Genomic DNA, 15,234 nt, shown 5'->3' on the forward strand with positions numbered 1-15,234 from the left:
ACTCACTAAAACACAAGAAGAGAATCTTGAAACCCTACTTCGGAGAAGAGAGACAAAGCTTTAAGAAGATATTTTTTAGTTAAAGGAGCAGCATTCATCATCAGCCTAAATGGAGATGATAAAGATCCTAGAAGTGTTAAAGAGGCAATAATAGGACTTGTTAAGGAAAATTGGCAAAAGGCCATGCAAGAGGAAATGGATTCTATAAAAGCTAACCAAGGTTGGGAATTAGTTGATTTACCACTAAGCCAAAAGGCAATTGGGAGAAAATGGATTCTCAAATACAAAAGAAAGGTAGATGGATTAATCGATAAAGTAAAAGCTTGATTGGTAGCTAAGGGTTACACATAATGAGAAGGTATGGACTATGAAGACACTTTCTTACCAGTTGTGCATTTTAACTTGATTAGGTTAGCCCTAGCTATGGTAGCAAGCTTAGACTTGGAATTACATCAGATGGATGTAAAAATTGCTTTTCTCAATAGGGAACTAGATGAAGAAATCTTTATAGAACAACTAGAAGGTTTCATATAGAAGGGTAAAGAGCATAAAGTGTGCAGACTCCTTTATTTCATATATAGATTGAAGCAATTATCTAGGCAATAAAACTTAAGGTTTCACAAAGTAGTAACCTCATTCAACTTTGAAATGATCAAAAAAGACTATTGCATGTAAATTATGCAGTTTAAGGGTGAATTTGTCATATTACCTCTAAATGTTGATGACATACTATTAACCAAAACTAGCCTTAAGGAAGTTAAAGCAGAGATATGAAAGATATCCTTGAATTTTTGAAATATAGGTGAAGTAGAGTATATCTTGAGAGTCAAGATAAACAGATCATTCAAGGAAATGCTTGTCTTTGTCACAAAAAGACCTATGTAAGCAAAATCCCTAAATGTTTCAACATGAAAGACTACAAACTCATAGATAACCCTATAGTCAAAGGTTATTAACTAAGTGAGAAAATGCACCCCATTAAGGAACCTTACATTTGACACATGAAAAGAGTCCCATACTCAAGTGCAGTTGGCATTTTGATGCACACTATGTTGTGTACTAGACCAAATATTTGTTATGCGGTTAGACTTGTAAGTCATTTTTCAATCCAACTCAGAAGTCAATTATCGAGAAGTTATAAAAGGAATAATGAGACACTTGAAATGGACTATAGACTATGAGCTATGTTTCTACGGCTACAGTCTACTTTTGGAAAGGTTACACAAACACTGGCTATGTAGAAGATGTAGACATTCAACTTCAAAATTTGCATTCCTATTGAATAGAGCCATTTCCTGGAAAACTAAGAAATAGACATATGTGTCTTTGTCCTCCATAGAATCAAAGTACATAGTATATTTTGCCATGATTTGAGATTATTTCTAAAATGACTGGGAATAAACCATGAAAAAGGGTACAATCCTGATACACTGTGATAGTCAAGGCTAACATAGTTTATGCTAAGGACCTTAAGTATCACAGTAAGACTAAATACATAGACACCAAATATCTCTTGGTTAGAGATATGATTACTAATAAGCAAGTTATTGTTCAATGCATATCTACTCATAAGATGATTCCTATACCAAACCCATAGCCAGTGATCCTCATATAGAACATATAAAGGTTTTGGGTATGCAAGGAGTATGATATACTGAATTCATTGTGCATTTTCTTAGTAAACATAAGTACAATTGTATATAATATACTAGTGTGTCATACAGGTCTAAATGGTTAGTTCTCTCACACGAACAATTACCCTCAAAGCTCAAGAAGAGCAAAGGAAATGAGACATAATATGATCATTACCTATTTAGAGAGAATAATGGAATGGTTGAGAAGAATTATAAAATGAATGTCGCTTTGAACAATGGCATCGAGATGAGATTTGGATCCTAAAATGCAGGTCAAATCATGGATATTCACAATCCATAATACCTGTAGCCAAGTAAAGAATTCTTTGAGAAAGGACATCATCAGTGATTCATAGAATTCTAGTTCAAGTATTGCGTATATCTGAGACTGAAGCTTGAATGATGTTGATAAATCAATATTAACATATACTCTTAAGAGAGAAACATTGTAGCATGCAATTCATACTACATGTACTTAAATTTTAACTGAAATAATAGAAGTGGATGGAAGGATCCCTGTTCCATCACTATGTGAGTCCTAGAAAGGAGAAAAATCCTTTCATAGTACCCTTAGGACTTAGACAATGTTATAAGAGGATGACTTAGTGATAGCTACTTTAGTTTGTACCCTATGGTCATGAATGACTCGTTTTAATGGGCTAAGTACTGGGAAAGCAACTAAGACAAACTTGATTGATATAAAGTCTGAAGGAAGATAAACCCTAAAATACACAATCATGCTTGTGTTTGAGACATATCCCTTACAAGTAGAGAACTTGTAAGTGCATATATTAAGCATATGAAAAAGCAATTTGAGTTAAATAAATAACTCAAAAGGGATTAGATATGTTGTGAGTAATGTGTATGGGTAAATCTAGAGTGCTTGAGACAACTTATAGCTGCAAGGTAGGTATACAACAGGATGTCTTTATGTGTTAATCATATCTTAGGACTTCTAGTGCACAAACGTCCAAATTGAGGATGTCATGCCCATGCGGTCATGGTAGAGCACCAAGTGTGAAGGAAAAGAGAAAAAGTTCATATGATGATAGTCACATCAAGTGCTAGTAGGCGATGTTAGAATTTTGGAATTAATTTTTGCCCATGATGAGCCATAACTCCGGTCATAGACTAGAATATGATATTAATGTGTGATTAATAACTAGAAAAGGAAATGATCCTCTATCTTAATTGCAATTATTCCAATCAGCATATTTCCTCCATAATGAGATGATTAATGCTAATTGGATCTTCCTTTTATACGAATGCTTCCCTTCACTATAAATAGTGATCAGAGGCTAGAGGTAGAGATCATCTTAGAGCGAACAATTCTCTAGTTTACTTTTCCTCTCCCTCTCTTTCTCTTTGGTGTATCTATTGTACACTATAGTATAGAATCTAGTAGTCTAAACTTGTGTGGGTAGTTGAGTAGATTTTGCTATGAGCCAAATCTGGTAAGACTCAGACCCAACTCCTTTATTTCGGTATATTATTTATTTAATATTCCTCCAAAATTTGAGGAAGAAAGGCAAAGAACGTCCACATTCACAATGGAATGAGTCTAATCATGTCTTTAGATAGGAAGAAAAACGTAGTGTGCATGCTCACCATATCGTGGGTACATCATGCAACCTATATAGTTACCTATTTTTCACCCATGCCTATTTAAAATTAGTAATTTAAAATAAATATAAACAAATTACATTGCAATATCCATGATTAATATGTAGAGAGATTTTTGGGTGGGAAGTTATGATGCTTATTTTTAAAAATAAATTTCAAAATTGTGAATAAAAAGTTCATAAGTTATGATAATATTTAAAATGAAAAGATAATTGATAGTGACATAGTAGAGAGATTTGTGAGGGTCGTGGAAGATACTGAGCATGAACCTATTTTTTTTAATTAATTGATCATTAAAATTGAAATTTAAAATTTAAAATAAGAAGTTGGGAATTTACGATAGTCATTTGAAATCAAAATATAGACTTTAGTTTGATAGTTAGGAAGTTACATTTTAAAAAGTGAGAAAAATTTAAAATTTACTATGATTTTATAAGGGCTTCGGAACTTTAAAATGTGAATAATTTATTTAAATTTTTTGAAATGCAAATAAATTTAAATATAAATTATATAAACCTAAAATCCTTAAGTAGAGGGGTAATTTAGAGAGAATGATGAAATAAACAACATTAAACAAATAAACCATGAGGACAAATGATTGTCCGAATGGAATTTTTTTTTTCAAACATGATGTTTTAAAAAATCAAACACATTGGGAGGAATTTATGGTACTAAATAAATGGATACGATGTTCTATTCACTATTAATATTAAATAACGTAGCTATTCATAGTAGGAATCTTATAAACATGTTCGTTTTCACACTCCAAAAAATATTAGAAAATATTTTTCTACAATTATCAACTCTAATATAAATTTAAAAAATAGGATATAATGAAGACACACAAATTGACCTATTATTTTTAAATTAAAATTTTAAAAATTAAATGACCAATTAAAAATGTATATTTTTCAATAAAATTTTTTGTTTAATTTTATTTATTTAAATTTTAAAATGGGATAATGAAGATACTTTTTTTTTTGGAAATAAGGAAGATATATAGAATTTATGTATAATTTTCAAAATATAAGAGATTTAAAAAAAATTCCAATAAAATTTTTTTAAAATAAATGAAAAGGAGAAATAATAAATTATACAAATGTCAGGACAAGAAAAAATTATACCCATCTTGTCCACAATAAAATTTTAAAAATTAAATTTTAAAATTGTATAATAAGATAATTATTAGAAGTTACCATAATAAAAATGGAGATAATGGGAGAGAGAATAAATAAATAAATAAATAAATAAATAATTAATTAATTAATGACAGATAATGGAAAGATAAAATAAAATAAAAGACACTCGAAATAGATACTTGTTATCTATAAACATAAGCTAGTTATTCTTGTATAATATGATATGACATGATAATGATGATGACTACTATTATCATTTGAGGTTGATATCAAGAGAAATAAAGTTCGGGCTTCAATTATGAAATGGTCGTTGGGCTTATAAAATGGGCCAGCGGATCCACCATTATTCTCAACCCCATGCGAGGGTCAGTCTGTACCCGACTATTGTTAATAGACATCGCGCGGCACATTTTGAAGCTTCGAAAGGGCGAGAGGATAGTCAGAGACAGCAGGGGCGAGAGCAAGATGCCGGATTACGGAGAGAGATACGAGGGGAACGGAGAGGAAGTCGATACCTACGACGGTGGCTCCTCTCCTCAGCCGCATGAAAGTAGCCACGGAGGTCCCGACGATCATAGCGACTCCAAATCTCACGTATGGTTTCCCTTTCCATGTTTGTCTCTCTCTCGCATAAGATGTCTATAGTTTTATTGTTCTGTTTGAATCTTCTTGCTTCCTAAATCTTTTAACAGATAAGATGGCATTTTTTATTAGATGCTCTGATTTGAACTTCGGTTAGGGTTTTCGATGGATTACTTGTTTGTTTTTGCACTCTGATGGTCTGCCACTAGGGATTGGGTTGTGGGTGTTGTCCGTTTTCCGAGTTTCATCTTGTTTTTGTTTTTGACGTTTGCAGAGCAAATAAAGACCTTTGTTGTTTGTGGGAATTATACTTTCCAGGCTTTTATTTTCGTCTATGTTTATATACTCTTGATGGGACTCTTTTGTAGCTCGTGGTGATGATATCAAACTAGGGTTATTTTTGGTATGAATCATATTCACTCCCTGTCGTCCGGTGCCACTATACAAGGTATTGGGTCGTCGTAGGTTGTCATGCCTTCTGAGGATGCAACTAATATATGCTTGCAGGGACTTTTTTTTCCTTTGGAGGGCTTTTCTTTTTGTTGGTGTAGTTTTATTTATTTTAGGTGACTGCGTATTTATACTTCCTTGATTTGTACTTTCGTATCCTTGGTTTATTGATGTTGATTGATTCATCAGTGAACTTATAATTACTATCATGTTGTATCCTTTTCTCTTTTCTGTTTCTTTGCTGCTACTGTATCCTTAACGCATTACAGCTCATGTTCCATTTAAAATAAAAGCAGTTCAAGATAGAAGTTATTAACGTGTGAATGAACCTGTATTTTTCCACGTTTCAAATTTAAGCACTTTATGATCGGTGACACTGAGAATTTTATTAGTAAGAATAAATGAGATATTGATTTTACAGGTGTATCTGTTTTTGCCCCTTATTGATTTCGAATATTTTATTAGAATCTGTGCGGGAATATCTGAGTATAGGATGATTGAATGTGCTGGATAAGGTTCCACTACTGGTAGTGGGCCAGTTGCTGATGTCTTGTGATGACGCCATGCAAAATTTCTTTAATATTGGAAGATATTGTGCAAAACATTCTTCAAACGCTTTCTATTTATAGCATTTAATAATTTAACGGTCGTATTTGAATGTTCTTAGTGTAGTTGGTTCAGTGGTGTTGAAAGCCATCCAATTCTCTGGTCATATTCGTATGTTTGATCACTTTCTGTGCTGGTGACCCTGTATTCATGGCATTGTTTGGCAGCATGGATCACGGGATTATGATAGAGAATCTTCCAGAAGTAGAGACAAGGAACGTGAGAAGGGGCGGGATAAGGAAAGGAAAAGGGAGAAGGACAGGGATGGGGAGAGAAGCAAGGACAGGGATAAAGATAGAGAGAGAAGTAAAGACCGGGAAAGAGATCGGGATGGGGAGAAGGAAAGAGATCGTGATAGGGACAAGGACAAGGACAGGGATCGCCATCATCGAGATCGACACCGTGATCGTAGTGAGAGGAAAGAAAGGGGCAGGGATAGAGATGATGATGATTACTACAGAACCCGAGACTATGACAGGTGAACAAGTTTGTTTGATTCTAGATGTTGATGCATCTATGTGGTTGTGACTTTTGTTTTATTGGCATTAGTTTCATGGCTTAGATTTACTGGTTCAATGCACAATCTGTTCTCTAATATGAATTTAAAATCTTATTTATCAAAAATGAGCATTGCTATTTTCAATTTCTTTTTTCAAACTAATCTTTGATTGTTTGACAATACAGACGAAGGGATTATGATAGAGAGGACAGACATAGGCGTAGGTCTCGATCCGCTTCTCCTTCACGTTCAAGGGGTAGGTCTGAGCATAGATCAAGATCACGTTCTCGTTCACGCTCAAAGAGGTATGTCACAGAGAGATAATTAACATTAACATTCAGTTTATTGCATGTGCTTGCATGCATTTACAAGGATGTATGAGCTAGCAATTCAGCGTTAAGAATTGCATCTGCTGTGGCATTTATAATCTGAATACTAACTCTATTTACTTACAGCAAAAGGATTAGTGGTTTTGATATGGCTCCTCCTGCTTCAGCAATGTTAGCTGGCGGTGCTGCTGTTACAGGTAGATTTACTCATGTAAATTCAAAGAATGTTTCTTATCTTAACTGCGTTGTTTCTTTGTTGGTTTTAGTATGGAAAGTTCATATCAAATTGCATGGTGTTATCTTGGTAAGCTATATTCTGTTTTAATCTGAGTGTATAGCTCTTCAAAGCCTGGTTTTCAATGGCGTGTAATTTTGTCATCTTTTCTTCTTTTTAATTGGCCATATAATTCTGGAACTAAAAGATGCTTTGGTTTTTTGTCTTGTGTTTGGTGTTTGTTTGTTTTGTTTCTATGTCTTGTCTTATGTTCTAAGAAGGCAATGTTGGGCTACTAGCCCCACTGTGCTGACAATGGGCGTGAGCCGACATCTGTAGCTTTTATATCCATGGAGGAATCAATGCACCGGTTTTTGGTGGGTCTTGTTCGTCTTCAACTGGAAACTATTGCCTACTTTGGTAGTCTTATAAGTTATCTCTAGAGTTTGTTTCCAATGTTCCTTTAATATCTGTTGATATATTATGGAATGAAGTTAAGATATGATTATGCTCTGGCAAACTGAAGCAGTAGGAGTCTTTTGGGCTTATGAAAGAGAAATTGAGGTTAATTATTGAATTTGGGCTGACATAAATTTGTGTCTCTTTGCAGGTCAGATCCCTGGGGCGACTCCTGCAATTCCTGGAATGTTTCAAATATGTTTCCAATTGCTACCAATCAGGTATCTGTCTTAATTACCTCCCACATATGGTGTGTTTTCAGTGTTAGAGGTGTATCTAATTTCACTATATTGGTTTTTTCTGCCTCAAGTTGCAGCCATTCAGTGCCCTCCCTGTCATGCCAGTCCAGGCTATGACCCAGCAGGTAGGCAGTAAAAGGTTTCTTTCCCGCCTTTAGTTCTCATTCCAATATTGGCCTTATTTGATGTTTGAACTGAATGTGCAGGCTACTCGACATGCTAGGCGGGTTTATGTTGGAGGGCTCCCTCCTACAGCCAATGAGCAGGTATTGGATATTGAAAATTAACAAGTCAAGGAATAATCTTTAAACTAATTTACTATTGGTCCTGAATCTTTGCATTCCCTTGTGTATGGTCTTTGGATATTTGTTATTGTTGCACGAAAGTAGTGGCTTTTACTGAATCTTCCTGAGGAAGCTAGTTTATATATATATATATATAAATATCACATTCTATTTATTTGTTTGCATGCTTTCCTTTCATGGCTTTGATAAATATGGCATTTTATTTTCAGTTATTCTTTTTTTTTTAAATATATTCAGCATATGCCTGAATTTTCATCTTGTTCCAATATTTTGATGAGATTGGAATTGAGATTTTGGTAATTACTCATGTCTTCTAAAAACATTCTTTTAATTTTTTTTATTGATGCTTTTTTTTGTGGTAATGTACCTTTTACTTTGTTCTTTCTTCTGAAGCTTATAATTTGTTACCTCGGTAGTCAATTTATTTTGTCTGATGACACCATGCTGTTATGGACATCATCGTAGCTAAATTGTGAATGAGTCCCAAATGTTTTATTTGTGCTGGCCTTGTTGGTGGTGACAGCTTTTGCTTTAATCTGCTAATCATCATGATATCTGTTATGCTGCAGTCTGTTGCAACTTTCTTCAGTCAGGTCATGGCGAAGATTGGAGGAAATACTGCTGGTCCAGGTATGAAAAATGTATAAAGACATAGTCCAGTCTATTTGTGATGCATTGCATATCTTTTGCAATTAATCAGTTTTATTATCTTTTCAACTTATTCCTTTGTCTTGTGCATGCAGGCGATGCTGTTGTTAATGTTTATATTAACCATGACAAGAAGTTTGCTTTTGTTGAAATGAGATCTGTTGAGGAAGCCAGCAATGCAATGGCTCTTGATGGGATTATTTTTGAGGTACTTGATATTTTATCATGTCACCCAAAGCTGTGGGATTTTTTCTTTCATGAGTGCATCAATGAGTTAAGCCATGCATGTAACTGATTATGTCTATGAATGAGAACATTAAAATCATTTTGTTATTTCCCCCATTTTTCTATTGCAGGGGGCACCTGTCAAAGTTAGGAGGCCTACTGATTATAACCCTTCTCTAGCTGCAACCCTTGGTCCTAGTCAGCCTAATCCTAACCTGAATCTGGGTGCTGTTGGCCTAACACCTGGCTCAGCTGGTGGACTTGATGGTCCTGATCGTATATTTGTTGGTGGGCTTCCTTATTACTTTACAGAAACCCAGATCCGGGAGCTTTTAGAGACTTTTGGTCCCCTTCGAGGCTTTGATTTGGTGAAAGATAGGGAAACAGGAAACTCAAAGGGTTATGCATTCTGTGTTTATCAAGATCTTGCAGTTACAGATATTGCATGTGCAGCTCTGAATGGAATAAAAATGGGAGATAAGACTCTTACAGTTAGACGAGCTAATCAAGGTGCAAACCAGCCGAAACCAGAGCAAGAAAGCATATTAATGCATGCACAGCAGCAAATTGCCATACAGGTTTGATGATATTGACTGCTAAAAAGGATTCATGATCAAATATCTTACTGATTTTGTTATTTGCATTCTTATTTGAGTTTATTAAATTGCATTCTAATTTAAGTTTATTAAATTCATTAGAAACTCATGCTTCAGCCAGCATTAGTGGCAACCAAGGTTGTTTGTTTAAGTCAGGCTATATCTGCTGACGAGCTCAAAGACGATGAGGACTATGAGGAGATTGTTGATGATATGAGAACAGAGTGCTCTAAATTTGGTAATGACTGACTGAGTTTGCTCTACCCTTTCTGTAACCTGCTATGCATTTATATTAATAATTTTGTTTTGTTATTTATTATTATTATTATTATTTTACAGCTATTTGTATTCACAGATTATCAGGCCTAACATAAAGACAGAAGCCTCCATAACCTTCCATCTATGTTCAATTTACTTGGTTCCACTGAATATTTTTAGTATTACTTCTCTTTGTAATTTATCACTTTTTAAATCATCTGCTGCAGGTACCTTGGTTAATGTTGTGATACCTCGCCCCCCACCAAATGGGGAACCAGCAACTGGAGTTGGAAAGGTATATATGATCTTTTATGATGGATTTGTTCTACATTCCGTACACCATCGCCTACTTCTTGATTCTCTTTCCAAGTTTCTTTTCCAATTTCTTGTCAAATACAGGTTGAAGTGGATTTTTTTCTTTTTGGTTGGGATAAATAATAGCAGTCTTAGTGCTGATTATTGCTAGCATTTAAAATTTCCTTGGTATTTATCTTGTATGATGTTTGGATGAATTAATAAATAAACATTATGCAAGTATTAAGCATGCATGTGAGTGCTACCTGCTGACTTCTAGAAACCTGCTTTATGGTGCATAAACAGCAGAAAAACAAATAGAACACCTCAATGGAAAATCTTGTCTGTAGATGGATTGGTTCAAACATTACTACAAGTTTTTTTAACATAAAACCAAGCACTAAAACGTGTTCTTTGCTGATTGGCGAAGTAAAAACCCAGGACGAGAAAGATATTTGTTTTGTATTTATTTTGTCTAAATTATTAACGCTGACTATGAACTATGGGTAGGTGTTTTTGGAGTATGCTGATGTCGATGGTGCAACTAAAGCACGAGCTGGCTTGAATGGACGAAAATTTGGAGGTAATCAAGTAGTGGCTGTCTTCTACCCCGAGAATAAATTTGCTCAGGGAGATTATGAGGGCTAGTTTTTTTTTATTGTCATGTGGATTGAATCTTTGCATTTTTGTCAAGGATTTTAGTGTATAATTTGTAAGCTCAGTTGTGCAGTCGAATACACAGGATAATCTTTATTATGTGGGACCGTTAGCGAAGTAATGTTGGATGACTCCTTAGATTATTTTCCGTTGTCACTTGGATCCATCAATTGCCAGTTGAGTGTGATTTGCCCCCGTTCTCAACCCACTGATTGGGTTTTATTATCAACGTACGCTATAATTGGGAATAATGGAATCCTTTGTTTTAACTACTTTTTTCAGTCTTGTTATAAAGCACATTGAATTATCTCATTTTATATTGTAGTTAAATAATTAATTTTCTCTGAAACTAGAATAAAGTGAACTTCAGCAATTATTTAACAATTTTGTCTGCATGATTTAGCAACTTGGATTTAAAGTCATTCTAACTGGTTGGAGCTTCTAATCTCTTTCAAGCAGTCTGTGGAATGAGAGTTGTTCCAGTTGTTAGTAAATCGTAAGCAAATACTCAGTATCTGAAGGAAAAGAATGACTAACATGTTAGCATTGGTTGTTGGCGTCTAGGGCAAAAGATCACCGAGAAAGTTTATCCATTCTTCAAGGTGTTTAGGTTTTGGATTCTGAACAAATTTTTCATTTGGGTACATAAAAAGTTTTTGGATTAAGATATATATCATGAATATGTGGGTAAATTACTTTTTAAACTTTAGATTAAATAGTATGATAAACTTTGAATTTGTTCATTGTGTAAATTATTTTTTTAATTTAAAAATGACACAATATGATTGATATTAATAAACAATTAATTTTGATCGTGATAAAAAAATAATAAAAAAAACTTTAAAAATTACATAGGAAAGTTAAGTAATTTGTTTGGGTCATTTATACTTTTTTTATTTTTATATATAAGGTGTTTTTAATTGAATCACGTAGCAATAAAGGTTTGTTATTTAGTTGAATTTATAAATTTTTTTTTAATTTTACCTCTAATAATATTATGATGATGACAGGAAAGACATACAATTAATGTTTTATTCTATTTTTCAAAATAAGAGTAAAATTGTCTAATTATTTAAAAATATAATTGTCCCTCTATTTAGGGACAAAATAAGTTTTTTAAAAATACTTTATATTTAGGGATGGAGGGAGTAATTGTTAAGACCTTTCATAATAATTTTTTAATTATTTTCTATAATTTGAGGTTTTTTTCCTATCATTTTTTTATCAATTAATGATTAAAATTAATTTTTGTTAATGACAAAGGCCAAATTACACTGTTTTTAAAAGTTAAAAACAATTTGTACCATAAATGAGTTTAGGGTTTATGATACTATTTAATCTAAAGTTTATTGGGTAATTTGCTTATTCATCCATGCAACTTTTTTATAATTTCAAATTCCCTCTAAACCCTAATTATTTGTACATCCACCCAATACTCTCTCTCTCTCTCTCTCTCTATATATATATATATATATATATATGTATATGTATTTTTTTCACTATCAGTGCCTCCATTAGTCCATAACCTTTTTCATTCTCATTCTCATCTCTCACTGATTAAAAATAAATAAATAAAAGTTTGTCACTTTCAATCTTTTATTCATGTTTCAAATGTTAGTTCATCTCTCTTGTATTTTTAAAATTTTTTACATTATTCAAATAAATGATTTTAAAAATATAGATTTTAAATGTAATATTTAAAATCTAAGATTTTAAATTTTAAATCAAAATTCAAATCCATCAGATGCATCCTAGTATTTTTTGGTTAAAATTCTTAGTCTAAATGAGATATAATAGTATTTATTTCTTTGCAAATTGGAGAGTCAAAGAGTTGTTCATAAATTTTCTTGCGTACGCTGTATTTTTCAGATTGGAGGATGGTGTTTTCGGCCACATTTGATTGCTTTTGTTTTTTGTTTTGTTTTTTTTTTTTTTTTGGGAGGGGGTGGCCAAAGATAATGCATGAAGTCTAGAAGTTCTTGAGGGATATTTTTCGATTCTTCAAACTTAATTTCATCACGTAAAAATTTGAGGATTTTATTTTAAGTATTTATTAATTCTTATCCATAGCAATAAATTCCAAGATAATCTTATGTCATTTTCTGACTTACTGACTGTAAAACCCTATCCTTGCACTTAGCATGACATGTACTACGACAGCATAAAAAAAAAATTAAAAACAAATATAATATAGCAGAAATGACCATCGTAGAAAATCCAAAACTTTACATATACAATATAAACAATTATCCACCTGCTATGTTAGAAAAAGAATAGATTCCTACCATAATAGAAAACTAGATTCTAAAAACAAAATGAAAAAATAGAGATATGATTGAAGGCATTGCAATAAGGCTTCTATCAATTACCTCCACAATTACAAACTTACAATGTAGCTTTTGAAAAATTCTCTGTAAATAACAAGTTTCAAGCATTTGAGAAAAAAATGCACAGTTTAGTTTTAATCCATTTAGCAATAATGAAAACTGATTTGAAAATAGTGAATGATAGATTGCTAAAAGAATTCAATAAGAACTCTTATCCTAATTTGAGTGTATCATAAAGTATAGGATAAGATAGGAATGATATCACTAATTTAACACATGTCCTTATGAGATTGCTTGATTTGGTGTGTGGATATTGATCTTTTTATCTTTGCATATGTGACATCAAAATTCAAATTCAAATTGTTCAGCTTTCTTAAGATTCTCTTATCACATTCTTCATGTATTACATTCTTTGCGGTGAAGCTTTTCTATTATCTTCTTACAGAACAATGTAAGCCTTTTCTCTTTCATGAATACAAAATAATCTGAATACAAAATAATCTTTTTTCTTCTAAAACAACAATCAAGATGTCCAAAGTCATATACTGTAACCTCCTTGAGGTTAAATCACACTTAACTCCAAATTCTAGTAATCCAGGGCTTAACTCATAAGAATTACCAAACTATAAGGTTGCTAAATGAATTTCTCAAAATCTATTTCAAGGAACCAATTTTCAACTGTTCAATTCTCAAACATGTTTTAAGGACTCCAAATTAGAGTTTTGAAAACAAAGCGGAAGCTTGAAAATCAATTGGGAACCAAATAATGAGTTTTAAAATCAAAATATATTTTTACACTAATTTTGACATGTGTATTGTGGCTTACGGTTCATGTATCGAGGGTGTTCTCCTTTGTGCCATGCGCCGTGGTGCATTGTACGAAATTTGATAGATCAGTGCTGTTATTTTATAGCACAGGGAGTGAACTTCCGACGCATCCCAAATCTTTGTTTGACACCTGATTGAGGTGGTTTTGGTATCCACACGGAGCTTTCTCCTAACTCTAGCTAATGGCACCAGTTTCACACTCAAATTCATTTTCTATCAAAATTTGGACACTAAAACCCATTTTGACGCATTTTCACAAAATTTCCCAAATGGGGTGTCCTAACTCAACCACACGTGCCAATAGCCTATACCAACCCTCTGACCATACTCAATAGACTCTTGTGGACTCGTGCAACACACCACACATAACCAAAAACACTTCTTTCACAAAATCACCACTCAACCCCAATTTTCACAAAACATAGAGGGGGAGGAAAAGTTGCACCAAATCAACCATTTCATTCATATTTCTCCAAAATACATATGTTCCTACTTGCACAAGTATTTTGGCCCTATCCATAGGTTCACAACAAAAACTCACTATCTCAGAGCACAAAATACACTAGTTAAACACAAAATCATGTAAGTAGTAAACCAATCATGACAATTTATCCTAGTTGACAATTACATTGACAATTACACATGTAATCAACTAAAGAGAGACATAAAGAGGATTTACTCCACAAATCCTAAGTCTCTATGTTTTCCCTAACTTGGATCCGATGAGCTAGTCCCTGAAAATATTGAGAATTAAGGGGTGAGTACAACCACTCAATACCAAGTTTCACTTAACCCTTACCGTTACATATTACTTGTAAATAGATGCAAAAAGGCACATAATACATATATTACATAGTATTGGGCCACGATTCACAAAACTAACAACCATGTGACCGGGCTTACCACAAAACATTATATCATATTGTTTTCAAAAACATAACTCAAGGTTATAAAAATAACAACCATGTACCCTTAACACGTGCCGGACCACAATACTAACAATCATGTGGCCAGACTTTTATGCATGGTCGTGTGCCAACCTTGTTACCTTCGACACGAAATCGATGGCTATCATGTGGCTACGTCCTTCACAGACTAACCTAACCTTCTATTTGTGAGGAGCTACAAGGCCAGGGTTAACTCTCTCATTATGTAATTCGGTTTTCCTTTATACTAACAACCATAGGGTGTCGTACACATAATCTAGCCTCTTCATAAACTGGTGGAGACTAATTAGGTTTGAATCCCTAGTAGAACAAGTGGGATAGTCCCAATCAAACATGGGACAAGGACTACCTCTCGATTCCAACAATCACTGCCAA

General features: G+C 33.3%; 1 protein-coding gene across 1 annotated transcript; it reads left to right on the forward strand.

Annotated features, from left to right (window-relative positions):
- The first annotated feature begins 4,744 nt into the window (after positions 1-4,744).
- LOC129315724 (splicing factor U2af large subunit B-like) lies at positions 4,745-10,900 on the forward strand. Its single transcript, XM_054959703.1, is given in 14 exon segments — positions 4,745-4,990; positions 6,202-6,512; positions 6,719-6,838; positions 6,989-7,059; positions 7,687-7,725; positions 7,728-7,756; positions 7,846-7,899; positions 7,981-8,040; positions 8,649-8,709; positions 8,823-8,935; positions 9,084-9,530; positions 9,651-9,786; positions 10,034-10,101; positions 10,611-10,900. Coding segments are annotated over 14 exon segments (1,884 nt in total). The 5' UTR covers positions 4,745-4,753; the 3' UTR covers positions 10,749-10,900.
- Positions 10,901-15,234: the final 4,334 nt, after the last annotated feature.

Source organism: Prosopis cineraria, unplaced genomic scaffold (genome assembly GCF_029017545.1).
Source record: "Prosopis cineraria cultivar Desert tree isolate PC_DT_omini unplaced genomic scaffold, ASM2901754v1 PC7, whole genome shotgun sequence".
Classification (NCBI taxonomy): domain Eukaryota; kingdom Viridiplantae; phylum Streptophyta; class Magnoliopsida; order Fabales; family Fabaceae; genus Prosopis; species Prosopis cineraria.